This window comes from Panthera onca, chromosome D2, assembly GCF_046562875.1.
Source record: "Panthera onca isolate mPanOnc1 chromosome D2, mPanOnc1 haplotype 2, whole genome shotgun sequence".
Taxonomy (NCBI): Eukaryota; Metazoa; Chordata; class Mammalia; order Carnivora; family Felidae; genus Panthera; species Panthera onca.
In genome coordinates, this window is record NC_138349.1 from 56,186,258 (window position 1) to 56,199,378 (window position 13,121).

Sequence of the window (13,121 nt, forward strand, 5' to 3'; positions counted from 1 at the left end):
GTCAACCATAAAGCTCTCATTACCAGGAGGGGTATTTGTCCTCATTGTTATTGTGTCTCTCCTGCCAGGAATCCCAGTATTCACGCCTTTGTGTTAAGCATTGTTCTCTGCCCAAGGGGGCTTGCTTTCAAAAAGCAATATGGCGACTGGAGCTAATACCTCAGGGCAGGACTCCCGGCCACAAGGGCCACCTTGGCTGCGGGGAGTCCTGTGCACCGGAGGATGTTTAGCAGCATTCCTGGCTCCTCCTTCAAGATAGCCAGTAGCATCCCATCCCCTCCAGCTGCAATAAACCAAAAATATCTCCAAACCTTCCCCAGTGCCCCCTGGGAAGCAAACTTGCCTATTAAGAACCACTACCTCAAAGTAAGTAGATTCTGCTCCTAGTTGTGGGGGGTCTCAGATTGCCCTAAAAAGCAGCGGAAAGCATTTTAGGGTGAGACATGACAAGAGAAAGGCCTAAAAAGAGAGGGAGGAGGAGGATTTGTGTCCTTCCAACGAGCAGGGAGGATGAGCTGCTCGGAGGCTCACATATCCCCGAACGGAAAACGTCTGGCAAAGCAACACTCTCTGTCAGCACGAAAGCAGTGTTTTTGTGGCATTCCAAACTGGCCTTTATGATGAATATTTAACACAGTTATGTGCCAAGAGAACGCCGCCACCCACCCAGGCTGAGGCCACCAAGGCCCTGGTCTGACAGTCATCTGCAGCCAAACCTCCTGGGCCTCAAAGGGGCACCAAGCTCTTCCAGCAGAGCACTGCAGAGGCTTCAGGAAGGGGCCCGGAAGCAGGTCAGAGAGGGTAGGACCCTCTCAGAGGCACCGGCCAACATCTATACGGCAACCACGCCCAACACCTTTGTGGCATCAGCCTGGCCAGATGGGGTGAGAGCAGGGGGGGCAGGGAGCCTAGGACTGCCAAGAAAGAGGGATCTGGCTGCGGAATGGCTCAGTGAGGACCGATAAAGGGGCCTGACTCCTTGCCCTCTCTCTGCTCTGGCTCTGGGCCCTCTGAGGATGCCTGCATCCCCCTGTCGCAGAGAGTCCTCACCGCAGAGATTCGGTGACAGTGCCTGATTCTCTCCATGCCCCTGGCTGGCAAGCCTGGCCACAGCCAGGAGCCGAGAGCAGGAAGCAGGCCCAGGGGTGAAGCTTCAGAATCCTGACTCAGCTACGGAGACCCATTTCGGGAAGAGGCCAGGGGGTGGAGGCTACGATCTTCCTTCTCCTTCCTCCTCAGAGCTGTTTTGCCCCTGGTTCTACCACAGTGGGGGGGGGGGGGGGGGGGGGGAGGGGCGCATGAATTTTGGAATCAGACAGATCTGGGTTCGAATCCTAACTCTGCCACTTACTATCCCGAGCCAAGTCGCTTGGCTTCTCAGAGCCACAGCGGTCAAAGGAATGTCACTGGCGTAAGGCCACTGTGAGGATTCACAGAGCCTGTCTGTGAGGTTCTCAGCCCCATGCCGGACATGTGGTAGGTGCTGGAACGATACTGTGATATTCGAGAAGGCTCGAGGAGGCTCAGGCTCCGTCTTCTCCTCCCCCCAAATCCAAGCCAGTGCCACCGTCAGGCAATGTTCTTCACCCCTCCTCTCCATGCCAGAGCCCATGCTGTCGCCCGAGGGACCTTCCCGCCACAGCTAAACTCCTGAGAGGTCTCCGCAGGCCTGGCTGCCCCCTCATTCCTACGTCTACAATCCCTCCATACGACGATGATCCACCTCACCAAACCCTTTCCCCCCAGGCTGGTTCAGCTCCAAACCTCAAGCCTCTCCCTCCAGTCCACAGGGACGGCTGCCTCCTCTAAGCTCCTGCAGCACTGGCCTCAATGGTTCCCAAACTATTCCGTGGTCTGAGGCTTGTTCTGGCCGCCAGACCAAAGCTTCTAGAATAGACTTCTAGAATAGACTTCTGAGTGTCACACTAGGCACTCACCAAATGCTGAACAAAACTGCTCCTTATGTTTCAAAGCTCTCAAATGGTTCCCTAGTCCTGAGGCTTGAAGACGCTTTAAGGAGAGTGACCTGGTGCAGTAAACTGAGGCATGGGCAAATAAAGTCCCTCAAGGGCCCACCAGCATGTGAGGGAGGGAAGGGGGGGGTCCTTGCCACCATGTGCAGCTGCATGAATATTTATAGCACATCCCCAGGTTAATGCAAAGGAAAACTGAGAGGCAGGATACCCTGAGAGCTGCCAGTGAGCAGGGCCCCATCAGATGGTTCTGAGGGTTTCACTAACGGCTTCTCCCCCTCCTCCAGGGTTAGCACAATAGGACCATACATCCCGGGAATCGGATCTCTCTCTGATCCTGCTAGGCCAGCCCCGGCCCCACAAATCAGGATCAGAAATGGTCACAGGCCGGCAGGCACTTTAAGGGGACAGCAAAGGGACACCCTTTATACTGGCTTCATGAAATCCCTCAGGAAATTAGTGCTTTGAGCTTCAAGCATCCCAGCCAAATAAAGTTCCCACACAATGGACAGGATGAGCTGCTGGTCCCCCAGGAGGAGAGGTGGTTGGCCACCCATCCACTCACCAACGTGGGCCAGAGCTCTCGCTGGCTGCCTTCCACACCTGCGACATCAGAACGCAACCTCCCAGAAGATCCCCCTATGGCGAACCATCCGCCTTGTATGGTTCATCAAGCCCCCAAATTCTTCTTGGGGAACAAGCTCCTGTAGACCCTCCCCATCATTTTCTAACTTTCCCCCTCCTCTCCTGGGCAACTTCATCACCATAAAAAAGGACAGAAAGTATAAACAAGTGTAACCGCAAATGTTATTTCCCATTTGTTCTCCTAAAAACCTACTTGTCTTTCCTAAATAAGCCTATTTGTCCTAACCGTACAAGCTTTTGCCAACTCTCTTTCCCCTTAGGTATATAAGTTACAAATTCAAATCACCCCTTTGAGCGACTCATCACTAAGCATCCCCACAAATACACGTATTGCACATGATGATCTTTCATCAGTTTAAATTGCAAGCCCCTGGAACTGAACCTAAGAGGATAGAGGGAAAGTTGTCTTTCCTCCCTGACATCTGGGTCACTAGCCAGAGATAGCACTACCAGGCATGAGGCTTCAGACCTATATGCAGAGGCCATGTGAAGAGGGTTGGCTCCAAAGTGACAGAGCAGGCCTCAGACCCCAGGCCTGTGGCTGAACAGATGGAGACAGGATAGCCAGACCTCTCACGGGGTAGTCGGGAGACTGGAGTAAATGAAGTCACATTTACAAGGAGTCTGGCTCCCAGTGCTTGCTCAATGATTGTAATGACTTACAAGGGGATGTTATTTGCAGTTGTCTGGGGACACGCAGCAAGGTAAAGGCTCTGAGGGCAGGGACCCCATTTTCTACTCCTCTGAGCCCTCCACTATAGAAGCCATTCTTTTGTCTGCATGCTTGGCTTCCCCACTATCTAGGAAGAGATTCTGTTCCACCTCGCCCCCATGCAAGGTGTTGGGCTCCACCTGGGGACCCAAGCCAACCCTCCAGTCATAGCAATTAGTCAAGGACAGCCACCTGATTGACCCAGGCCAGCCTTCCCTAGAAACATCGGGGGGATTCCTTTGCCTTTGTGTCCTGGGAGCAGGAAGTGTGGGGCCTGGGGTGGCCCAATGGGCCTGTTTCCTGCCATGGAGAGAAAGCCTGGCTCCTATTGGCTTATATCACCAAGAGGACAAATAGGGAGGTGAGAGAGAGAGAGAGAGAGAGAGAGAGAGAGAGAGAGCACCCTACCAGACTAACATCCACTCCCATCATGCCCAATGCCCAGCACGGGGGACGATCCACGGAGACAGCACAGCACCCGGCTGTGAACCGATGAACGCACAACCATCAACAGTGGAGAGTGAGGCCAGCTGGGGAGCAGGGCTCCGGGAAGCCTGTCCCACCCTTCCAGATCCTGCTGACCTGCTCACACTTTAGTCCAACCAACGCACATTTAAGGAGAAAGAAAGCAAGAGAATGCTCACTGGAGGCACCCAGACGGGAGGCCACAGACCATGAAAGAGAGCCTCTGGTCTTCCCCAGACTCCCAACCCTCCACCACTCCCGCCTAGGCCTTCTCTCCTCATCCCTATTCCCAGGCCAGAATCTAGAAAGGGAGAGACAGTGGCGAGGCCAGCTCTTGGGGGAGGTGGGGGAGGTCCCACCACTTAGTTGCTTAGGATGGTCACACAGCCAGAATCCAGGGGTGTGTCCCCAGTGAGGTTGCTAGCCTTCTAGCTTCAGGAACAAAGACGCAGCCCGTAAGTCGCACGGGCCACCAGACTCCCTGCCATCCCCGGGAAGGGCTTCCTACCTGGGACCCTGGCCAGGCCTCAAGCCCGGAGAATAATTACAACGTGTACCTTGATGGAAACTATGTGTCCACAGGACACTTTTCGCCTTATCTGAATCTGATTCCACGGAAGCTACGTTACAACTGAGAACCGGACACTTGATAACAATGTAAAGTGTCTACAGATGCACGAATCCTGTCTTCTCTTCTACCCCGTGAAAAAGCCAATTTCGTTCTCTGTTTGCACATTCATTTCAAAATCCCTGATCGTAAATGTTTCCATTCTTAGGGTTCTCTTCTGAAAGGGTGGTTAACACTTGCCTGGTTCCCTCCCTGATTACTGAGTAAACTAAAATCTTTCACACTTGCCTGCTTTTATTTTTTTTTTTTTTAATTTTTTTTTAATGTTTATTTATTTTTGAGACAGAGAGAGACAGAGCATGAACAGGGGAGGGTCAGAGAGAGAGGGAGACACAGAATCCGAAGCAGGCTCCAGGCTCTGAGCTGTCAGCACAGAGCCCGACGCGGTGCTCGAACCCACGGACCGTGAGATCATGACCTGAGTCGAAGTCGGACGCCTAACCGACTGAACCACCCAGGCGCCCCGCCTGCTTTTATTTCTGTATGAGCGTCAGGATTTGACCTTTTCCTGAAAAGTATCCTTTAGCAAACGGAAGGACTCTGGGGCTGTGAATGGGGTCTGGTTCACAGGCTCACACTCCTGGGGTCTTCAGCCCCCGCTCTGGACCCAAGACCCAGGCTTCCAGCACCTGAGGGCTTCCTAAGGGTTCCCCTGCCCCCACCTGCTGGCTCCAGGGGCCAACCCTGCTTTCCCACTGATGGGACCAGTACTAGGCTGTGTGGCCTCAGGTTGGGCTAGCCATCTATAGAGTCTGGGTGGGTGGTCAAGGGCTCCAGGGAGGTGGGTGTGTCCATATTCATAATCACCTGCCCTGCCTCACAAACAGCCCAACGTGGTAGCCTTTGCTCTTAAGAGTCCCACACGGCAGGCTCCTTAAGGGACAGAAGAATTCATATCCCAACAAAGAGGAGGCCGGGGGCTCAGTCCCCACCTCCCTGGGGCTCAGTGTAATTGGATCTGACTTCCAGCCCCACCCCCCTTTTCTTTACACCCGTATTATGGACACAAACCTGCTACCTTTCTGTTCCCTGCTTCTTCCAACGATCCACTCACCCACTCCACACATACCCATCACCCGTTAGGGGTCCGGGACTGTGCTGTGTGCAGCTGGGGCTCAAAAAAAGTATAAGACAAGACCCCAACCCACCCCTTCAGAGGCTTAGACGAAGGACCACTTCTACACACACACAGACAGTACAGCTCCAAGAACAATGAAGGCGGGCCGGTGTGGGCACCCCAAGAGATGCCTCTTTGGCATACCGATTATTTTTTTGAACATGTATCTATTTTTGAGAGAAAGCAAGTGTGCGTGGGGGAGGGGCAGAGAGCGGGAGACAGAGGATCCCAAGCAGGCTCTGAGCTGTGAGCACAGAGCCCAATGTGGGGCTTGAAACTCACGAACCCGTGAGATCACGACCTGAGCCGAAAGCAAGAGTCGGCTGCTTAACCGACTGAGCCACCCAGGCGCCCCATAAGCAGCTTATTTTTTTTTATTTTTTTTTTAACATTTATTTATTTTTGAGACAGAGAGAGACAGAGCATGAACAGGGGAGGTTCAGAGAAAGAGGGAGACACAGAATCTGAAACAGGCTCCAGGCTCCGAGCTGTCGGCGCAGAGCCTGACGCGAGCCTCGAACCCACGGACCGCGAGATCATGACCTGAGCCGAAGTCGGACGCTTAACCGACTGAGCCACCCAGGCGCCTCATAAGCAGGTTATTTTTAAGAAACTGCAGGCATATGAGAAGCTCCAAAAACCCCAGTGGAAGTTACCCTTTCGTGGGAGACATTTACATGTATGAGGGAAATGTCCATCTGTGAGGGTGTCTCATAGCTGTACCAAAAGCAGGGGATGATTCAGTCTCCGGAAACTCTTATCGAGGCAGGTGAAGACGTCAATCTGCACAACCACCTTTCTGTTCCCTGTGCACCAAACAAAGGCCCCCTTCGGGACCTGGGATCTGGCCCCCCCACCAGCAGATTGAAGGCTCTTTGGCCAATCTTCCCGGCCTGGGATTGGGCATTTTCTCCAGAAGGGGAGTCCCAGGGAAGGCCCCTCAACTCCTGGGCAACCAAAGCCCCTGGCCACGCCTGCCTCAGGCTCTGAATGTGTCCCAGCCCTGAACCCACTGGCCCCAGGCCCCGGGTTGCCAGGGGCCAGCGCCGATGGCCTATGGGCCCCTCCAGTCTAATCCAAACCTCAGCCTGGGGCGGGGGTCAGGCCAGCTCAGGTTTGGGTCACTGCTGGGCTAAGGAGCGAGCAGTGCATCCATCAGGGAACACCGGCCCGAGGGAAATCGTGTTCTGAGCAACACTGGTAGCCCCGCCCCCGCTTTGGGACATGAGGACACTCACGATGTTCATGAGGGTGAGGACGTAGTTCTGCACGTGCTCCTTGCCGTGGAAGCGCACCACGGAGTCATCCACCGCGAGCAGCACCTCGATGCTGTAGCTGCCCGCCTTGGCATGCCGCCGCTTCCGCTCCCCGTCGCCCAGCTGGTTGCCCACCAGGCCCAGCAGGTTGGGGAGGTCGCCCGGGCCAAAGGCTGCCAACCAGGATGGGAAGAGAGACAGAGGTCAGAGCCACAGGAGAAGCTGTCGCCCGGAGGCCGCCCGCCAGCCCGCTCTGCCTCGTCACGTGTGCCCTCTTCCTGCCTCTGTAAGAAGCCGACTCAGCGTGAGGGTTCCTCCCACACCTGCCAGCTCGGAGGCACAAGCCCTTTTCCAGGAGCCAGGCCACGGCTGAGGCTTTGAGGCGAGGAACACGGAGAAGGGGGACCTCGCCTGGACTCGAAGGCCTAGGTCGCAGGTCCCACTCAGCCCTATCTTCCCCGCGTGACCCAGCCCTGCCCGTTCACTCCTCCTGTGACACAGGATGAGCCCCTCTTGATCTCTCACCCAGAAGCTTGCTGTAAAAATCAAACGTGGGGGGGCGCCTGGGTGACTCAGTCGGTTGAGCATCCAACTCTTGATTTCGGCTCAGGCCATGATCTCAGGGTTTGTGAGTCCAAGCCCCAGGCAGGACTCTGTGCTGACCGTGGGGAGCCTGCCTGAGATTCTCTGTCCCCTTCTCTCTCTGACCCTCCCCCACACGTACCTGTGTGCATTCCCTCTCTCTCTCTCTCTCTCTGTCTCTGTCTCTCTCTCAAAATAAATAAACTTAAAAAAAAATTAATTTCCCATGGTGGGCCTTAGTTTGCTGACCTCCAGTCTAATCCAATCCAATCCAATTCTTACAACTCTCAGGTTACTGCCCCCAATATACAGGCAAACAAACTGAGGTCCAGAGTAGCTTGTCCAGGTCTGTCTGCATCAAGACACCAGGCTTTGAAGCATCACCATCGGTGCTGCTACTTAGAAAGGTGGCACCTTAAGTCGTTATCAGTCATTTGCACCATAGTCTGAATAAACTGCAGCAACATTTGTTGGGGCGGTGGAGTTGAGGGTTCGTGAGGACACGGTGGGAAAAGCCAATGGAGGGGAGCAGAATTTGCCACCCCAAAATACGTCTCTGTGGTGTGAGGATTATTTCAGGCTGATTATTTTTAAGAAACAGCAGACACGGGAAAAGCTCTGGAAATTGAGAAGTGACCCTTTAAGGGAAATCTCCATTCGTAAGGGGGTCTCCCACCCTGCACCAGGAAGAAGGATGACTCTAAATCTCTGGAAACTCTTTATCAATAGAGAGGGAAATGACTTAAATCCACATAACAACCTTGCCCCTGTTTGCCGTGTTTTCCTGGTAACCTCCCATCAACTCACCGCTCCTTCCCACCCACCAACGTTTTCTTTTGTCTTTAGCTGATGTTAGGGTGGTGGCTTGGACCATTTGGGGGAGTTACTCAATTTTCCTGAGTCTCTCCCACATACACAGGAGGTATCCATGTAATTGAACTTCTGATTACTTTATCTTTGTTAATCTGTCTTTTATTACAGGGTGCCTCAGCCAGAACCTGGAAGGGTAAAGGGAAAATTCTTTTTCCTCCCCCACACTAAGAAAGTCAGATAAGAGGCTGGGGTCTCTTGAGAAGACTCCAAAGCCTTAACATTTCATGATTCCGCTCCATTCTACCCTGAAGTTCTGGTACTTGTACCATTAATTTCTATTTTTTTTTATTTTGTTTTATTTCATTTTATTTTATTTTATTTATTTTGTTTATTTTTATTTATTTTATTTTATTTATTTTATTTATTTTATTTTATTTATTTTATTTTATTTTATTTATTTTATTTTATTTATTTTATTTATTTTATTTTATTTTATTTATTTTATTTTATTTATTTTATTTTATTTTATTTATTTTATTTTATTTATTTTATTTTATTTATTTTATTTATTTTATTTTATTTATTTTATTTTATTTATTTTATTTTATTTATTTTATTTTATTTTATTTTATTTTGAGAGAGAGAGTGAGTGGTGGAGGGGAGGGGAGGGAGAATCCCAAGCAGGCTCCTCCTTGTCAGTGCGGCTCAAACTCACGAACCATGAGATCATGACCTCAGCCAAAACCAAGAGTTGGATGCTTAACCAACTGAGCCACCCAGGTGCCCATACCATTAATTTCTGAGAATATCCAGTTATGTGAGAATCCTCCAGAGAGTGGGACAGGAACTAAGGATAGGAAAATGCTACCAATACATCCCCAGCATGTATCAAGGGGAATGACTGCAGGAGGGGCCTTATACTTACTTGGTGGGTGGAGGGTAGGTGAGTGGGAAAGGTGGGAGCCCCGCCCTTGAACCCATTGCCTCCCCTGGGTGACAGAGAAAGAACCAGATGGTAACAGTACAGTGACTTCAAGGCCTACAGGAGGACTGACTAGGGAAGGCTTCTACACCAAGACCCAAACCAGGACTGGGGGGTTGACAGAGGCTTCTGGAGGAGGGGACATCTAAGCTGGGCCAGACGGGGAGCGGGAGACAACCTGTTGGAACACGGGGAACAGAGGGTCCCCAGCAGTGGGAATTGTATTAGCAAAACCCACTGTGAGCAAGTGTGGGGTGAAACCATCCACAATATGCGTGACCCTTGGGGACGATTCAACAGGTACCTGGGCAGAGACCCAAGAGCTGCCTCTAAGCCTCTATCGATATGGATACTTCAGGAACTGAAATCTGAGGACAGGGCAACAGGGAACCACGGGACCCTGCTATGGTTTCTTTTTGTCTTCCCTTTGGTTCGGGGCTCTCAAGTGCAAAGGAAGGAAAGCACTAGACTGAAGGGTTGGGAAAGCGTGTGCGCACTGGCTGAGTGGAGAAACCAGAAACGCGTGGCCAGCCCTCTGAGTGATGCACAGCCTGGGGAGCCCAGCTCCGGCCGGCGTCGCCCTCACTAGGCCTGACACAAGCACTCCCGGCGGCCTGGTGCCTGAGCCCAATGGTGAGTACAGAGCCCGGAGGCAAATGCCTGGGAGAGGGGAAGGAGACCCCCCAGGAGGGGAGGAGAAGGAGCAAGCGCTCTCTCCACCGAGCAGGGAGACTAAAGAGCGGCCACTCCCAACATGGGAGCAGTGCCCACGGGTTGACAGACTGCAAGTGAAAGGTGGACGTGACCCCTCACGGCTCTCCCAGCCACAGGCCTGTCAAAGGGAGGCTCAGCGAGGTCACCTGACTCATCCCAGGTCACACAGAAAGTTAATGGCAGAAGCCCAGAATGGAAACCCAGGGCTCCCAACCTCACGTGATCACACCCTATCAGGGCCCGCCTGGATTTCCCTCTCAGCAAAAACAGTGAGGAGCACTGGGCAGGGCCTACTGACGTCAACCATAGGCCCTGGAGAGGTGCCCCCCACACCCTCTTCTGTCTCTCAGGCCAGAAACAGGTAACCTTCCAAGAGGGGAGGGTGGGGGCGGCAGGCCCCCGGGGGGGGTTTTCCAGAAGCCCACCCAAGACGCCCCACGAGAATGTGAAATGGTGCAGCTGCTCTTGCAAAGCAGTTTGGCAGTTCCCCAAAAGACAAATATGGCGTTTCCATAGGACCCAGCAATTCCACTCCCAGTTACATACCCAAGGGAACTGAAAACAGACATCCACACAACAACTCGTACGTGAACGTCCACAGCAGCGTTATCGTAATAACCGAAAACCGGAAACGACCCACGCCGACCCAGAGGTGAAGGGATAAACAAAATGTGGTGTATTCGTGCAGTGGAAGACCACCCTGCCACAAGAAGGGGTGAAGTAATGCCACGAGCCACACGCGGCTGAACCTCACATGCGGGGCGAGAGAAGCCAGTCCCAGAAGGCCTGCGTGATGCCGTTTACGTGAGCCGTCCTGAGGCACATCCATAGAGGCAGAAGGTAGGCTGGCGGTCGCCAGGGGGTTGGAGAGGGGGAAAAGGGACGTGACTGCTAATTAACGGGCCACAGGGCTTTCTCTGGGAGCGACAGAAACGTCTGGAATCAGATAGTGGTGATGGGTACACAACACTGTAACCATAGTAAAAATCCACTGAAATGTATACTTGAAAATGATTTAAATGATGGCTTTTATCTCAAGTTAAAAAAAAAAAAAAGAGGGGGCACCTGTGTGGCTCAGTCGGTTAGCATCCGATTCTTGATTTAGGCTCGGGTCATGATCTCGTGGTTCATGAGTTCGAACCCCGTGTTCACGCTGATATCACAGAGCTGGCTTGGGATTCTGTCTCCCTCTCTGTCTTCCCCTCCCCCACTCACTCCCTGTCTCTCTCTCAAAGTAAATAAAAATAAACTTAAAAAAAAAAAAAACAAACGCTGGGGCGCCTGGGTGGTTCAGTCGGTCGAGCGTCCGACTTCGGATCAGGTTATGATCTCATGGTTTGTGGGTTCAAGCCCCACATCAGGCTCTGTGCTGACAGCTCAGAGCCTGGAGCCTGCTTTGGATTTTGTGTCTCTCTCTCCGCAACTCCCCCACTCGCACGGTCTCTCAAAAAATGAATAAACGCTTAAAAAAATTAAAATAAATAAAAACAAAAAAAAAAAACAAAACAAAAGCAGCAGCACTAGCCCCAAGCCCCAGCCTGGCAGGCTTCCCCTGAAAGGATGGGCCGCCCTGCTGTCTGATGCCTGCCCCCCCTCCCTTGCCACAGAGCTGGAACTCTGGCCACAGGTGCACATGGCCCCGAGGCAGACTGTTCCCTCCTCGGGCAGGACCTGTAGGGTGGTAAGGGGCTGCTGAGAGTGGGACCACGGGTTGAGGAGGGAAAGGGCAGCATTAGCAGCATGGCAGCATCCAGGGCACAGCCCCTGAGGCCCAGGCAGTGTCCACGGGGGAGTCTCTGAGGGGCTGGGTGGGGACCAGCTAGACCTGGAGGTCCAGCCAAGGGAATTTCTACCTCCAGACTCTGAAGTTTAGTGTGCCCCCAAGTTCATTGGCAAATGCCAGATACTTCTCCAGTGGAGCCCAGGTGCCTGGAGCCCTTCCACAGGCCACAGCTCAGCTCGAAAACCAATCTGATGGGTCTTCTGACACCTCCTCTCCTCCCTTGAGGAAAGCCAGACATATCCTGGGGAGTGGCAGAGCTCATGTGAAGGAACAAAGACTCGGTATCTGTCCTCCAGGAACTGCCTCCCCCCAGCCCCCCAGCCTATTTGGGACAAGAAGAAGTCCTGGGAGAAATCCAAGGGGCTCGAGGGTCCAGGGGAGGGGACACCTGAGCTGGGCTGACACTTGGGCAGCATGGAGGCAGACAGAGGTGGAGGAAGGTGCTTGGCCTGAGGCAGATTTCTCAAAAGCCCACTTGCTGGCAGCTAAGCAGGTTCCGACCGGCTGGCCTAGGCCTCTGAGGCATTGCTCTGGGCCAAGAAGTATATCCACCCCTGAAGTGAAACCTTCTGTCCTAATCACGAATGATAAATGGAGACAGACACACCTAGAAATGCTAACCTACTCACCAGGCTCAGACCCACTGCTGGTCTTGAAAGAACAGTGAGTGAGCGTCCCAGGTTTCCAAAACGCCCTCCAATGCCACCTGTCTTTCTAAGGAAAGACACGCATGGGCCTGAGGCATGGCATCACCCATGGGCCCATGACGTTCAGCTGAGAAGCCTGATGACGCAAGCCCCGGCAGCCTTCCTGGGTCTGAACGCCAACTCTGTGAGCTCAGCGGTTTGAGTTTCCCTGCCACTGACCGTTCCAGGCCCATGGCCATGGAGCAGCACTTCCCCAGGGTCTCCCCAAAAGGGGAGATTTATGCTTTTTGATTCAGAGCTGGCCTCAGATAAAGTGGAGCCCAGTGAGACTTGTCTTTCTTCCCAACTACAGAAGGCACGGTGCCGTCCCACTCTGCCCTTGAGATTCACCCCAGCCCCCCGCCGAGACTCCACCAAGTCCCTGCCCCCCCCCCCCCGTGCCCCCACCCCAGGCCTGCAGAGCCCTCCACCACTCAGCTCAGCCTCTGGTGCCGTGGCTTCTCTCAAGAGGGGCACCGGGAGAGCAGCTGGTACTTCAAAGGAGGTAGTGTATGTGGGGACAACTGGTTTCCACGCATTCCTTCACGCTATGCCCAACCCCACCGGGGCCCTGGCAGGAGGGTGTGGTCCACTCACGGCCAGATTCCACCCAAAGCCTTCTCACGTCCTCCTGGCCAAAGGGGGCTTTGGGACAAAGCTAAGTTGGACAATGAAGCTGGCCATGGGCCCAAGACTAGCACGCGTAGCATCCACTGGTTCATTCACGCAAGCATGGGCCCTGAGTACTGGTGGTATGCAGGCTCC

The 13,121-nt window shown here is 53.2% G+C and overlaps 1 protein-coding gene across 2 annotated transcripts in view; it reads right to left on the reverse strand.

The window, feature by feature from the left end:
- ADAMTS14 (ADAM metallopeptidase with thrombospondin type 1 motif 14) overlaps positions 1–13,121 on the reverse strand; it is an 82,232-nt gene that overhangs the window by 43,821 nt on the left and 25,290 nt on the right. For both annotated transcript variants that reach the window (XM_078434333.2, XM_078434334.2), the window contains exon 4: positions 6,779–6,969. In XM_078434333.2, the coding sequence (XP_078290459.1) occupies positions 6,779–6,969 (191 nt within the window). The remainder of the gene's footprint in view (positions 1–6,778; positions 6,970–13,121) is intronic.